Genomic DNA, 15,245 nt, shown 5'->3' on the forward strand with positions numbered 1-15,245 from the left:
TTAGGTTTAAGTAATCCTAAGTCTAGGGGACTGATGACCTCAGACGTTAAGTCCCATAGTGTTCAGAGCCATTTGAACCATTTTGAAATCTGTTCTGTGAACCATTTTATGGACACTCAGTGTTCAAATATTTATATTTCGAGACCCACGTGGCACATAAAATATGTTTTGAAGAGTGTTATTAGTGTGAATAAGGTGAAGCTCTCATTTTATATCAAGATAAAATTTCCATAAACTTCATAACTTCATGTAAGACGCTTAGGGAAGGCATGTTCTGATTCTATGGTGTCAGGTGCAGACTTTGGGTAGTGATAATACCATTTTCAAAGGGAGACTTTGCCACTGAGTCTCCACACTAAATTGTCTTATTCTATATTTGATTTTCTTGTTGTCAGGAGGCTTAACGATTTCCGTCACAGATTTAAATTAGAGAATGTAATTAAAATGTGAAAGGGGAAACCAAGAAGTCTGGATGTTGCATGGAACCGATGAATGGCTCATTTTCGTTATGTTTGTATTTGACGGTGCACACGAACAACTGGAGTGCTCAATATGTACATACAATCGGAGTAAAAAGTTCACTCAGATAACCAAATGAATGTAAAAAGTCGATGTTTAAACAACAACTTCTGTGTACTATCATATTGGTCGCTTTCATATCTTTGTTCTTCTTGACCTAACATCTTTTGATATGCATTAATAATTCGACTCTGATCTGCGCTGTTATAAAATGATTGCTGGACTCTGTTGTAGAGCCTGTTCTGACCTTTTATAAATGATGTGCTTATAGTTGTTGCATATGCCTAAACGATTTTAAAGTGAAGATTTTGTACTTAAAAGTTAATTAAAATGGCAGAATCATACTCAGTGTTCTAATTGAAATAACCAAACCTGTTTTTATACTTCATGGACACAAAGTACTCTTCCAATGAGCCATATTTTTCAGTGAGCCACACTTTCTGTGAGGAGCCACAAGAAACAGATAAGTAAAATATAATTTATCATAGCTCTGTTCTCAGTGATTTATTAGCTGCACTTTAGTAACAGTTAAGTAGCTAAAAATGTGTAATCCATTAGATATGTTTGAAATTCGAAAAATTTAAATGGTTTTTCGTAAAAACAGAGGGAGGGTCGCTACGTACTCTTCCTGTTATAGGGTAAGCAGGTAAGTCTGCTAGAAGGCTACCAGCAGCAGAAAATTAGGCTGAATCGCTGTACACCCTGATTTCGTTCGCCGGCCGGAGTGGCCGAGCGGTTCTAGGCGCTATACTCTGAAAACGCGCGACCGATACGGTCGCAGGTTCGAATCCTGCCTCGGGCATGGATGTGTGTGAGGTCCTTAGGTTAATTAGGTTTAAGCAGTTCTAAGTTCTACGGGACTGATGACCTAAGCAGTTAAGTCCCATAGTGCTCATAGCCATTTTTTGAACCTGATTTCGTTCCACACCCTAACCTCAAGTACCAAAAGGACAGACAAGAGAAAAACAGAAAGTGTTCAACATTCGATATCGCAATCTCCTGGACGAGACTGAAGCTTTGGACCCATCTTGCAGAGAGCATACTAAATTAGCACTAGCAGTTCAGAGCTGATATGCTAACAATATAAAATACTTTGTATTTGTGGAAGAAATTTTCAATTTAGTAACATCTTTCTTAAACATGCATCTTCAGTTTGAGAATTTTTGTGATTATGTATTGTGGATTTGCAAAATTATAGCAAATATGTCATGCTAGTTGAGAAAGGAAACCACTTTTTTAAAAATATCTCTTTCATGAAGATATATATATATATATATATATATATATATATATATATATATATATATATTAGTTCGCAGGCTATTGCAACCAAATGACATTGAAACAAATGATAGCACTGGTAAATCATATCCATCATATTAATGTGATTAAAATGGGCAGATGTCAAGCACTCGAAAGACGTGAACTTTTCTGAGCTATGCTATCTAATATTTTTGGTAAAATAAAAGAACTGACAACCAACAAGTACTTGAGGTTCGTCTTTTCTTGTACCTCCAATGAATACACATTTTATGATCACTAACAGGTTACTGTTAAGTTAATGTTTTCTACAATAAACACGTATCTTGACAAATGAAAGAGTCTTTCTGCTTCTAAGTTGGTTGTTCTTATTTTAAGTGTTTCATTAATAAACTCTATGTTAGTAGATCAAAGTGAAAATTTCTCACATTGCAGGGACAGTGTTGATGAAAGTGGAAAGATGGTTTTATTCACAGATTGTAACAAATTGCTCGTCATTAATGGAATCTACTGACTAAAATAATTATGTGAACAACATAAAAAAGAAATGTGTTTTTCCTTTAAAAATATGCATTGTCAATCTGAGAAATTTTCACCCTGCCGATTTAGTTTGTTAGAGCATATTTTCCTTCTATGAGAAAAATTGTCTGGAGAAAAATTGCAAGAATAAGGGAGAAAAGGTCGTAGGAAAAGAAGGATGAAGCGAATGAGTAGGACAACAAAGAAAAAAGGGGTAGGAGGGGAATGAAAGATAAGACAAAAAACCAGGACAAATCTAAGAATAGAGCGATAGTGAATGGAGATGTGAATGAGGACATAAGAGTGTAAATGATATAGGATAAGAACAGAAGAACAAGATGAAGAAAAAAGACAAGAAAAGAAGTGAGAGAAGAAAGTAGAATGAAATGTGTAACAGACAGCAGAGAAATATAACGATGGGAGTGAAGGGAAAGATTAGGGAGAACAAGAAGGAGGAAAGAACTGGGATAGGGAAGAAAGGGAGGAGAAGAAGAAAGATAATGGGGGTAAGGGACGAAAACTAAGCAAAAAAAGTAAGAGATAATAAAACTCAAAGAAGGCAGTATTATGTGAAGGTAGGCTGAAACAAAAAGGTATAAAAAGAGGCAAATAAAGGTGATACTGAACCAAAGATTCAAAAGAAGTGAAGAAGAAAAAAGGATCAAAAGGAGAACACAGCATGGAAGAAGAAAAAGAAGGTGAAGGATCAATATGAGGAAGTAGCTGAGGGGAATAAAGTAGAGGTGGGTGGACAGGTGGAGGAGGATTTTGATGAATTGTCTGAGGAAAACTGAAAGAGGTGTAGAACTAGGAGAGAGAGGAGGATGAAGTGAAGGAGGAGGAAGAAAGGTGAGGATGAAAGAAGTGAGATGGAAATAGAGCAGAAATAGGGGCTGAAGAAATGAAGGAGAATGAGACAGAGAAAGATGAACAGAAAGGGGAAGAATTGGATGAAGTGGTTGAGGGAAAATGTAGGCAAACTGGAAATATGAGTATGACAATGTGATGCAAGAGAGAGAGTAGTGTGGATGAGGAAAACGGAATGGACGTCAGATAAAATGATGGGGAGTAAAACAATGGAAGATGACCAGGAGGATGAAGAGTTGGATGAAGTGATGAAGCAAGAATGAAAAAGAAGTAGAAATGATGTAGTGATGAAGCTAAAGTGAGAGAGGAGGAAGACAAGTGCAGATGAGGAAAAGAAGGTGGAAGTTCAGAAGGATAGAAGTGGGAAAAACAGGTAGATGGAAGGAGAAGAACAGGGATGAGGAAGAGAGCTACAGATGTGGATGAAGTATAAAGGGACAAGGTAGTAGAGAATTAGCAGGAAGAGGAAAACAATAAGAAAATGTAGGGCGGATGATTGTCTCTGCCTATGACTCACCTCTCCCTGAACCTCATCGAGTGGCATTGCAGTCTGACCGCCTGGCTTGAGCAGAGCTTCCAGCAGACGCTGGCGTGTCTTTGTAGGTCCATCCTCTGTGGCTGCCGACCTCATGGCGATGCACTTAAGGGCCCAGTCCTGCATCATTTTCACGAACTTGAACAAACCATCGTGCCTATTGGCTTCTGTCTCGGGTTCTTCGGCCGACGTTGATCTGATGATTTTATTGACGTTTCGCCAGCATGAGTGGCTGGCATTGTCAAAGCTTCGCCCTCCATTGCCGGTGGTGAACTGGAGCCAACCTCGCGGGCGCAGACTATATGTACCTGGCGCGCCAACGTCCGAGGGCTTCTCCGCGGTTATTTCCGGTGCGATTCTCCTCTTGCTACCTGCGACGGTCGTTCGCTACAGTACGGGAAGCCACACGTGGCTCCAGCCACATGTGGGGAAGACGGACACATACATAAAGGACTCAGGACATTTCATTGAGAAGCTGAAGAAACTGAAACTTGCGCCAAACGACATCCTGGTCAGCTTTGATGTTGTTTCGTTATTTACGAAAGTGCCACTCAGTGACGTTCTGGAGCACATCGGTTCCGTTTTGCCGCAAGACATCAGAAAACTCTTCCATGCATGTCTCACCGCGAGCTATTTCACGTGAAATGGCGATTTCTACGAACAGCCGGAAGGCGTCGCCATGGGTAGTCCTCTCAGTCCAGTGGTGGCCAACTTCTTCATGGAACAATTCGAAGCACAGGCGCTGGACTCGGCGACTTGCAAACCTAAGGTGTGGTACAGGTACGTCGATGATACTGTCGTGGTGTGGAGCCATGGTGAAGAACAGCTCGGTGACTTTCTAAGACACTTGAACAGCCTCCATGCCAACATAACATTTACCATGGAGGTAGAAAAGGACAAGAAACTGTCATTTCTGGATGTGCTAGTCACGAGGGACGGCGAAAACCTGGGACACGGCGTTTATCGAAAACAGACACACACGGACCGATATCTGCACAAACTGTCAAACCACCACCCGAGCCAGAAAAGAGGCATGATTAGTACGCTCGTAACGAGAGCAGGACGAATATGTGAGCCGCAACACCTCAAACGAGAAATGCGACACCTGGAAACTGTCCTGAGGAACAATGGGTACTCCACAAATTATATTAGAAGTGTAACAGAGCCAAACACTCGGCGAAGTAAGGAACCAGAAAAAGAAATGTCGCGTACGGCCTTTCTGCCGTACATTCCCAGAGTGACGGACAGAATCGGCCGTATATTGCGCAAACATGGCGTAAAGACGATTTTAAAAGCGACAAGGAAGATCAAAGAGTGTCTTAGATCGGCGAAGGACAAATGAGACCCACTTGCAATGGCGGGAATATACCGTATACCATGCACATGCGGAAAGATTATGTCGGAATGACTGGACGATTCATTAACACCAGGATCAAAGAGCATAAGCGACAATGCAGGTTGGGGCAGGTCGAGAAATCGGCCGTGGCAGAGCACGCACTGAATGAGACCGACCACGTAATAAAATTCGGCGACACGGAAGTTCTGGCTGTAGAGAAGCACTATCACACGCGCTTGTTCAGAGAAGCTGTAGAAATACAAAATCACGCGAACAGTTTGAACAAGAAAGAGGCAAGCCTTACGGTAAACGTATCCTGGCTTCCCGTACTGCAGCGAACGACCGTCGCAGGGAGCAAGAGGAGAACTGCACCGGAAATGACGGCGGAGAAGCCAGCTCGGCTCCAGTTCACCAACGGCAATGGAGGGTGAAGCTTTGACAATTCCAGCCACTCGTGCTGGCGAAACGTCAGTAAAGTCATTAGATGAAAGTCGGCCGAAGAACCCGAGACAGAAGCCAATAAGCAGTTTGTCAAGAAGTGGCCACGAAAGCCTTAACAATTTTGTATGATGGCTCATCATTTCCTTTATCTAGTTAAAAGGCGGTTGTCTGGCTCGAGCTTCCTCTTTGCAGAGGCGAGTGATTTCCACAGAAACGCTAGTTTTTCGCCATACGCTTTTGAAAAAGAAACTTCTCAGAGGACTGACAGAAAGGAGCATCTTTCAATAAGTAGTATAAGCATTTCTGGGACATAGCCGAATACCACCTGCTTCCTAGTTTGCTTATCCGTCTTTGCAACAAAATACATCACTGATTCTGTGTATCATAGATCCAACAATTAGTAAGCAGGTTTGTGTAAGTATGTTGCATTAGATGTCCATGCACGGGCCATATAATTCGCGTATACAACGGACTGCTGAATGCATACACAGTGATGGCACCCGGTAGTGATTCAGCAATATATATTTCAGCAATATATATATATATATATATATATATATATATATATATATATATATATATATATATATATATTGCTCCTTCATACAAAAGGAGTGTATTTGACATTTGAGAATTAATGATATTAATCGATATATTGCGTAGTGTTAATCAGAAGGGAACTTCCGAAAGACTGGATACGAACCTGCATTTAATAATCCAAAAGCTACATTACTTCTTCGGAAGGTTAAACTTCATCAAAGCCAAATATCCGCTTGATCTGAGGTATCTCGACTGATTATACAACGCTCCCAAAATTACGAGGCATTTTATTTGTACAGATTAGCACACTGCCGCAAAGCACGAGCCTGCAGAGCAGAAGAATCATCGCCTGATTTCATTCTAAGAAGTAAAATTTCTGAGTCATTTTGAGTGACTGAGTTATGACTGTGTTTCCTATTATGAATGATTGATTGCTCAAACGTATTGAGAACTACATAATTACATAGATAGAAGGAAAAATTACAAGCACACAGACAGGGTGGTTGCAGGCCTTCAACAAGACTCTACGCATCACACAGCCCTCACGAGCAACGAGGCAGAACCAGATTTCATCAGAAAACAAAACAGACCTCCTCGCTGTCCAATCAGCTCTTGTTTGACACCATTGAAGTCACGGATGGTTTGGCGTCAGTAAAATGCATGCTACAGGACGTGTGGCTCGGAGCTGTCCTTGAGGCAACCGATTTGTAACAGTTTGTTGTGTCACTGGGATACCAGCTGCTGTTCACATTGCAGCTGTAGATGCAGTACCATATGACAGAGCCGTATGCTGAACACGATGGTCTTCCCTCTCGGTAGTGCCTCGTTGTCGTCCGGAGTTCGGTCTTTTTGCGACAGTACATTCGCGTGATCACCGGACCCAGCAGTGAAGTAAAGTGGGTACATTCGTTCCACGTCTTTCTGTAATATCGGGGTATATTGTAGTCCTTGTCTATGAGTCGTTCAAACTCAGTGAGGTAATGATGATGACGTCTTTGTCACCTTGAACGCACCCTTGAGTAACATCGACACACGTGTCGAGTCGACGCCATGTCGAGTTGCTACAGTCCTCCGGACAAAAGGTCGGACCCGATGAAATTCGTCACCTCAGTGCACCACGTTTGTATTTGAAATTTGCGGTCCTCCATATGAATTTAAACAGTTGGAGTTGTGCGCACTGAAAACCTTCCACGCTGCACCCACGTGACTCTGCTGCCTGCAAGTCGTATTTTCAGATTCAATTTCCGAAGCGTCGGCCTACTATATGCACTGTAATACGTCTACAGTTTAGCTTCCTCGTCTGCGGTATGTGCCTAAACTGTATATGCAACACAAAAACTAGAGTCACAAAATAACGACCACGAATATTCACTCCCACTGTTGCGCGCGACACTGAATTTTCGCTTCTTACTCGTTCGCTCCTACTGCTATGTCGACGTTACCATGCGACTCTCTTTAACTCGAGTTTTCTCATTCACTGTTCAAATTCTTACGTGAAAGTATAGTTTTACATTATTATATTTGGGTAAAAATTGTGTAAATCACACGTAAATAATGTGGGTCCTGGGTTTTTCTGGGCATAAACAACGTTCAAATACGTTACAGAAATGCAACCGGGTGACGTCGACGACAACCGCCGATATTTCGAGAGGTAAACACGCTGCCATTTTCAAGGCAAAAGTGCCGACGATGTCACCCAGTTGTACACCTGTAATTAATTTGAGCATTCTATGTGCCGGGAGACACCCAGGTCCTGCATCATTTACCCCTACAGGGAGCAAATGTATCCTTGGTAATATTCTTCTCGGGTATGCAGCCGGATCATAACGTCTTCGTGACACAATATTTCCGCGGTCCAACTGGCCGCCATCTTCAGGAGAGAGTGCTGGTGCACGATCTCGCCGGAACTGACTTCCCAGGGCAAGCGGCGGCCTCTATATAGGCCGCAGAAGACCCACAACGCGTGCGCGAGAAGGTGCCGTAACCGCCCTCTAGCACAGTAGACATACCCCGTCGCCAGTGATGGAAAGAGGCGAAATCGAGAAATTAAAAAATAAAAATAAAAAAAAAATTCCGACGATAGAACCACAGACCGTTGTTTTTTAATGTCAGATAACACTGGGTCCCAAGTCTTACTTAAAAGAAAACCCTTGTCTCTATTAATAAGATTGTCAGATAACCGAATCTCTATGGATTCTTTTAAAATACAGTCCCAATAGCGAGATGCAGGGGCAAACATTTGTGTCTCGTCATATAGTATTCTGTGTCCCTCGGTGAGACAGTGTTCCGCCACTGCAGACTTCTCAGGTTGAAGCAGCCTTGTGTGCCGCTGATGTTCAACACATCGCTCCTGAATGGTCCGGATTGTCTGACCAATATAAGCCTTTCCTCAGTGGCAAGGGATCTTGTACACACCGGGCTTCCTCAAACCCAAGTCATCCTTAACAGAGCCAAGGAGCGCTCTAATCTTAGCTGGCGGGGGAAAAATAATTTTGATGTGATATCTTTTCAGAATCCTTCCTATCTTCGAGGAAATGCTCCCAGCAAAAGGCAGAAAAGCTACCGATTTGCAGGTATCTTCTGGTGGTTCAGGCGAAGGTCCAAACTGGAAAGCACGACGGATCTGTTTATCTGTATAGCCATTCTGCTTGAACACAATCTTAAGATGGTCCAATTCTTGTGTCAAGCTTTCTCCATCTGAAATGGCATAAGCTCTTCTCGCCAACGTCCGCAGGACCCCCGTACGCTGGAACGATGGATGACAGCTAGAAGCATGTAAGTAACGGTCCGTGTGCGTAGGCTTTCGATAAACGCTGTGTCCCAGTGTCCCATCATCCTTTCTGTACACCAGAACATCCAGAAACGGAAGCTTTCCATCATTTTCCACCTCCATGGTAAATTTGATGCTAGGATGCAGGGAATTGAAATGATGTAGGAGGCGGTCCAGAGCTTCTCTCCCATGAGGCCACACCATAAACGTATCGTCAACGTACCTCCAGAAACAGGTTGGTTTTAAGGACGCCGTCTTCAGCGCCATGTCCTCAAAATCTTCCATAAAAAGATTGGCGACTATTGGGGACAAAGGGCTCCCCATAGCCACTCCGTCAGTCTGTTCAAAATATTTGTCATTGAATAAAAAGTACGTCGACGTTAACACGTGGCGACAAAGCCTGGTTGTTTCCTCATCCAGTTTCTCACCAATTAATTGCAAGGATTCTTCCAGAGGAACCCGGGTAAAAAGCGACACGACATCAAAGCTCACAAGCAAATCCCAGGGACTAAGAGACAAGGACTTCAATCTCTGAATAAACACCATAGAATTGGAAATGTGATGTTCGCATTTACCGACGTGAGGGCCAAGAACAGATGCTAAATACTTGGCTAGATTGTAGGTAGTAGCACCCAAATTACTCACGATCGGACGGAGCGGGACCCCTTTCTTATGAATCTTGGGTAGACCGTATAATCTCGGTGGCACGGCAGCACCAGGACGAAGCTTTTTTGAGAACGTCGTCAGGTAAAGAACTCTTCTTCAACAGTGAAAGCGTCTTCCGTTTTATCCGTTCAGTTGGGTCGTCCTGCAATGTTCTGTATGCTGAGTCTTCAAGTAAGAGATCCATCTTTCCCAGATAGTCATCACGTGACAGAAGAACAGTTGCGTTCCCTTTGTCCGCTGGTAGAACTATCAGATCTTCGTCTTCTCTAATGGACCGGACGGCTGCCCTTTCGAGAGAGGAGATGTTACTCCGTGGAGGCGTTTATCGAAAGCCTACGCACACGGACCGTTACTTACATGCTTCTAGCTGTCATCCATCGTTCCAGCGTACGGGGGTCCTGCGGACGTTGGCGAGAAGAGCTTATGCCATTTCAGATGGAGAAAGCTTGACACAAGAATTGGACCATCTTAAGATTGTGTTCAAGCAGAATGGCTATACAGATAAACAGATCCGTCGTGCTTTCCAGTTTGGACCTTCGCCTGAACCACCAGAAGATACCTGCAAATCGGTAGCTTTTCTGCCTTTTGCTGGGAGCATTTCCTCGAAGATAGGAAGGATTCTGAAAAGATATCACATCAAAATTATTTTTCCCCCGCCAGCTAAGATTAGAGCGCTCCTTGGCTCTGTTAAGGATGACTTGGGTTTGAGGAAGCCCGGTGTGTACAAGATCCCTTGCCACTGAGGAAAGGCTTATATTGGTCAGACAATCCGGACCATTCAGGAGCGATGTGTTGAACATCAGCGGCACACAAGGCTGCTTCAACCTGAGAAGTCTGCAGTGGCGGAACACTGTCTCACCGAGGAACACAGAATACTATATGACGAGACACAAATGGTTGCCCCTGCATCTCGCTATTGGGACTGTATTTTAAAAGAATCCATAGAGATTCGGTTATCTGACAATCTTATTAATAGAGACAAGGGTTTTCTTTTAAGTAAGACTTGGGACCCAGTGTTATCTGACATTAAAAAACAACGGTCTGTGGTTCTATCGTCGGAATAAAAATTTTTATTTATTTTTATTTTTTAATTTCTGACAGCGATATCTCGATTTCGCCTCTTTCCATCACTGGCGACGGGGTATGTCTACTGTGCTAGAGGGCGGTTACGGCACCTTCTCGCGCACGCGTTGTGGGTCTTCTGCGGCCTATATAGAGGCCGCCGCTTGCCCTGGGAAGTCAGTTCCGGCGAGATCGTGCACCAGCACTCTCACCTGAAGATGGCGGCCAGTTGGATCGCGGAAATATTGTGTCATGAAGACGTTATGATCCGGCTGCATACCCGAGAAGAATATTATCAATTATTACGCCGGGAAAGCCTTCGTAGTCACAAATGTATCCTTGCTTGCGAAGGTGGGATAAACTTCTAAGTAGTACAGTAAGAGAACAATGCGCGTTGTCGCATTTGATGAGGTGTCGCCATCAAAATACTGTTCCAAACTTTGCTAAGCTTGTACACTACATTAATTCTCCTGCCTCCAGTCCCTTGTTCGTGAAAGGATCCATTACAGTCACCGGCAGTTGGATATTGTTTACATGACACTGCTTCGGCATCATTTAATGATTACTTAAAAAACTTCAGCTTTTTCTTGGGATTGGCTGGACGGTGCTGTTTGACTGGGAATTTCTTTCTATAAGCGTTCGACATTTTGTGAAGTTTGAACGTTTCTGTGACTCGGCGTCTAATCATACATCTCGAGAAATCTGTGATAAATCTCACGGAGGAAGCTCTTGATGACACAGCTACATCCGTGTTACGGAAGAGTTTAAATTTTGCAACGACTCCCAAGCGCTTGCCATTGGTTGGTTTTTATTAGTTCTATTGAAGAGGCTGTCTTTAAACTGCCTTCTGATGCTGCAGAGGAGGTGAGGAGGGAGCCATGTCGTGTGCTGGCTGGGTCGCGTCCGCCCGAGTGTAATGTGGCTGCGGCCCAGACGGCTGCCTCACGTTCACTTTCACTTGATCAGGAAACTGTCATTTTACTCAAGGTCAAGGGTAATGTTACAGTTGTTTTGGAAAACAGGGTTACGCCCGAAAGATGCAATGTTTGCTGTCTGACTCAGCGTATCGCCGGGTCGGTGCTGACACACAAAAAGTGTTAAAAAAAAAAAAAAAACAGGCTCCTGAAGAAAAGTTTCTTCTCGCAGGAGACTACCAAGAGTCATAATTCTTACTGTCTTACTGTGTTGTTCCCTCTACGTTATACGGCTTTCTAAAGGTCAGGAGGAATGGTCCCTCTTAGGCTGATTGTGAGTAATGTAGGTGCTTCGACACAGCGTGTAGCAAAACACCTCACTATCCTGTTGAGCCCATTAGTAGGTCGGTGTGGGCGTCACATTAAGAACTGGTCGAATTGCTTTCGTAGATTAGAGGCAATGCGTCTGAAATGACTGTGATATGCTAGTAACTTTTAATGTGGTTTCTCTCTTCACTCGTGCTCCTCTCATTCTTTACGTTCAACTGAGGTGAGGTTTGTCGTATTAACGTACCCCTTTTCGGTATGTGTTGACTTCGACTTCCTTTCTATTGAATGACAAGTACTAGGAGCAGTCAGGTGGAGTTGCGATGGGTGGCCGCTTGCTTCCTGTTATTGACAATTTGTTTACGGAAGACTTCGAGGAAAGTACCTCGGAGTCAGCGGCTTTGGAACCTGCGTGAATGTTCTGATATGTAGACGCTACTGTTATTATTTGGCCTCATCGCAGAGGCCACCTGAACGACCACTGAAAACACCTTGAGACATAGCAAGTGGGGCTGGTGCAGGAATGGGACGCCCTACCACAAGAGCCCCTACCAACCTCGCGGCCATCATGAGAGCATCCTGCACAGCATGCACTGCCGTCCATGGTGATCGCGCACTGTGTTACGGACCATGTCCCACCTTTATTTAGTAGAGCGGACCTCCATAAATAGCGCTGACTTCTGTGTAGTTATTGTCTTCGAATAAAAATGTCGTTGTCTCTGTGTATGTACCAAGATCATGTATGTTGGGACCACTCTATACAGGACGATTTATTCTACCATGTGCAAACTTTACGGATTGATCGATGAAAGGATACAGAACAAAAAAGTTCTAATGAACTAATGTCCGGAAATTCATGGTATCCACGCTAGACACCATTTACTCACTCACATGTTGTTGCAGAGACTGCAGTCTAATTCATTCTGTACCATGCAACTGCAGTTACTGCATGTCTTGAAATTGGTTTCCATGTGTTTCAACTGATGCTTGTACATGTCGTAGCATGTTCTGTCTCAGACGTTCACATCAGCCAGGCTGCATCGGAACATTGTCAAAGGCAACATTAATACGCTGCTACAGTGTCTCCACATCTGGATGGGCTCTGCATACACGATACATTTGAGATGGCCCCATAACCAGAAATCGAAGGGGTTGAGATCCGATGAATGAGCAGGGCATGCAACTGGACCCCCTCATCTGATCCATCGACCGCAGAAGACACTATCGAGATGCGTCTGGACGTTAAAGGGGATTTAATTTGCTTTCATTTATTGATCATTTACAGATATGTTGCCTTACATTTTATAATAGGTAGTTCATTTTACAGCTTTTGGTGGACATTACAAAACACGTTCCCTTTACAAACAGCGATTATTGTTTTCGGAAATTAGAATGGAAGTAATAATAAATTAAAAATAGATTAGAAAATGAAAAGGAACACAAAAATATTCAAATTTTAAGGAGCTATGATGATAGATGATAGGAAAGACTTTGACAGAAAGAGAGAGAGAGAAAAATGTTGCCCCATCTGAGCCAGCCTTACCTGCAGCCTCAGAACTACTTTGAGTCTTGCAGTCCTGGTTCACTACAATTTAATTTACAGATTAATATTTCCAAAGTCTGTTTACAAAAACAATAACTATTATGTACATTGGTCTGTAAAGTATGTTATTTCTTGGGGTTATTAATTAACTTTCAGTTCCTATATCATGTGTCTTGAATTTTACCTATAACGTTGCTTGTATACTAAGTATTCAGTTACAAGTGTTACATCCCAACAGCGGTATAACTGGTTTACAGCGTTGATGGCATTACACTCTTTATTGGAATACAGTTTAATCGTTCTAGATGTTGTGTAAGGTTGTCTGCAGTACGCGTTGGTAAAAGTGTTTGCTGTTTGAGTGTTTGTGTGTTTCGGTACTGCTGTGTGTGTTGGTGTACAATTTGGAACTCCTGCCTTACATGCTTCGTCTGTGTTGCGGGGTTCTCTCATACGGCCGTGTCTGTCTGTATGTCTCATGTAATGTCCTTGAGACGTCATCACCGATTTCATTATCTCCCACGCGTCTTTGTCTCTAGTTGACCGTATCATGTTATTGTTATACTGCATGGGTGTCTGTTGTGTTGTTCTATATCGGTGACAGTGTAAAAATATGTCTTCTGGGGATCTATGTTTCCCACATGTACAAATAGCAGTCTGTATGCAGCCTATGTAGTATAACTGCGCCGCCTGGGATTGATATGGCTTAGTCTCAGACGTTCCCTGATGTCCACGAAAGAAATGATATACTCTAAGGCGCTTATCACTTAACTCCCATTCACTTCGTCAGGTATCCATCCGCCATTTAACGAGTTGGCGCTTCTCTTTGATGTCCTGTCCGGTAATCTCGATAACCTTATCCCGTCTTCCCTCCTCAGCCAGTCCATTGCAGCCCAAAACCGAATGGTTATGTCGATAAGGAAGTTTCAAGCACCACACGCAGTGATTCCATTGACTTAGTGTTGAAAGCTCGCGACTGCCTTACCATGCACTTCTCTGCCCTTGACGCATGGGTCCTATTCGTCACCAGACGAACTCGGTGGGCCCACGCACTGGCTGCAAAACAGACTACAGACTCAAAGAGCACACAATGGTAAGTTCTCGATGTGTGTAATGGTACCCCAAAGTGTGTTATGCTGAGTCTGGCCAGCTTGTGCATGATCGTGGCAGCCCTGTCAGTGGTTGTTCTGATGTGTTCGTCAAAGGACAATCGTTCGTCGAGTAGCACACCAAGGTATTGTGCTTTCCGTTGGCTGCATATGCCAATGTCGTGTAGTTTTATGGTTGGATTACTTTTTAGTGTTCCTTTGAGCAGCATATAAACTGTTTTTTGTAGAGCCATCTAAAGTTCATTATGTTTGCACCACTGGCTGATGCTTGCTAGTAGCTGTGTTGACCGGTGTTCAAGTTGCGCACCAATGCACAGAGATTCCACCAGGATGTCGTCTACGTATGCTGTCGCCCCGTTGACACGGCTGTTCCAATCCAGTTAATGTAGGAGGGGTTCAAAGGCGATATTCCAAACGATGGGCCCACAGATTGAACCCTGTGGGCAACCTTTGGTGATTCTTTTAATCAGTTTCTGACTTCCCGCACGCCATTCAAGCATCCTCTTTCTACAGTAGTCCGAGAGGCTGTCGCAGAGGGCCTTATGTACCGGCATCTCTCTGAGTGTTGCAAACATTGCGGCCACCAGAGATTATCAAAGGTGCCCGGAATGTCTATAAGAATAGCAACTACGTATTTGTTTTCTGCATTATGAACAGCGGTTAGAACTTTATTTAATGCGTCATCTATAGATTTTCCCGTCTTGAAATCGGACTGGTGCGGACTATGGCCAAGGAGGGCAGAAATCGTTCCTGGACCTTGGCCAAGGTGTCAATTAAGCGTATAAGTCTATACGGTTTTTTTTTTTTTGATCTGAGGGGTCCTTGTCCTCTGATTTTTAA

The 15,245-nt window shown here is 43.4% G+C and overlaps 1 protein-coding gene across 1 annotated transcript in view; it reads right to left on the reverse strand.

The window, feature by feature from the left end:
• Positions 1-15,245, reverse strand: part of LOC126281830 (cytochrome P450 4g1-like) — an 83,109-nt gene that overhangs the window by 47,729 nt on the left and 20,135 nt on the right. Inside the window, exon 3 of the mRNA XM_049981064.1 lies at positions 3,683-3,820. Coding sequence (XP_049837021.1) covers positions 3,683-3,820 — 138 coding nt within the window. The remainder of the gene's footprint in view (positions 1-3,682; positions 3,821-15,245) is intronic.

The sequence above is a fragment of the Schistocerca gregaria genome, chromosome 7, assembly GCF_023897955.1.
Source record: "Schistocerca gregaria isolate iqSchGreg1 chromosome 7, iqSchGreg1.2, whole genome shotgun sequence".
NCBI classification, from domain to species: Eukaryota; Metazoa; Arthropoda; class Insecta; order Orthoptera; family Acrididae; genus Schistocerca; species Schistocerca gregaria.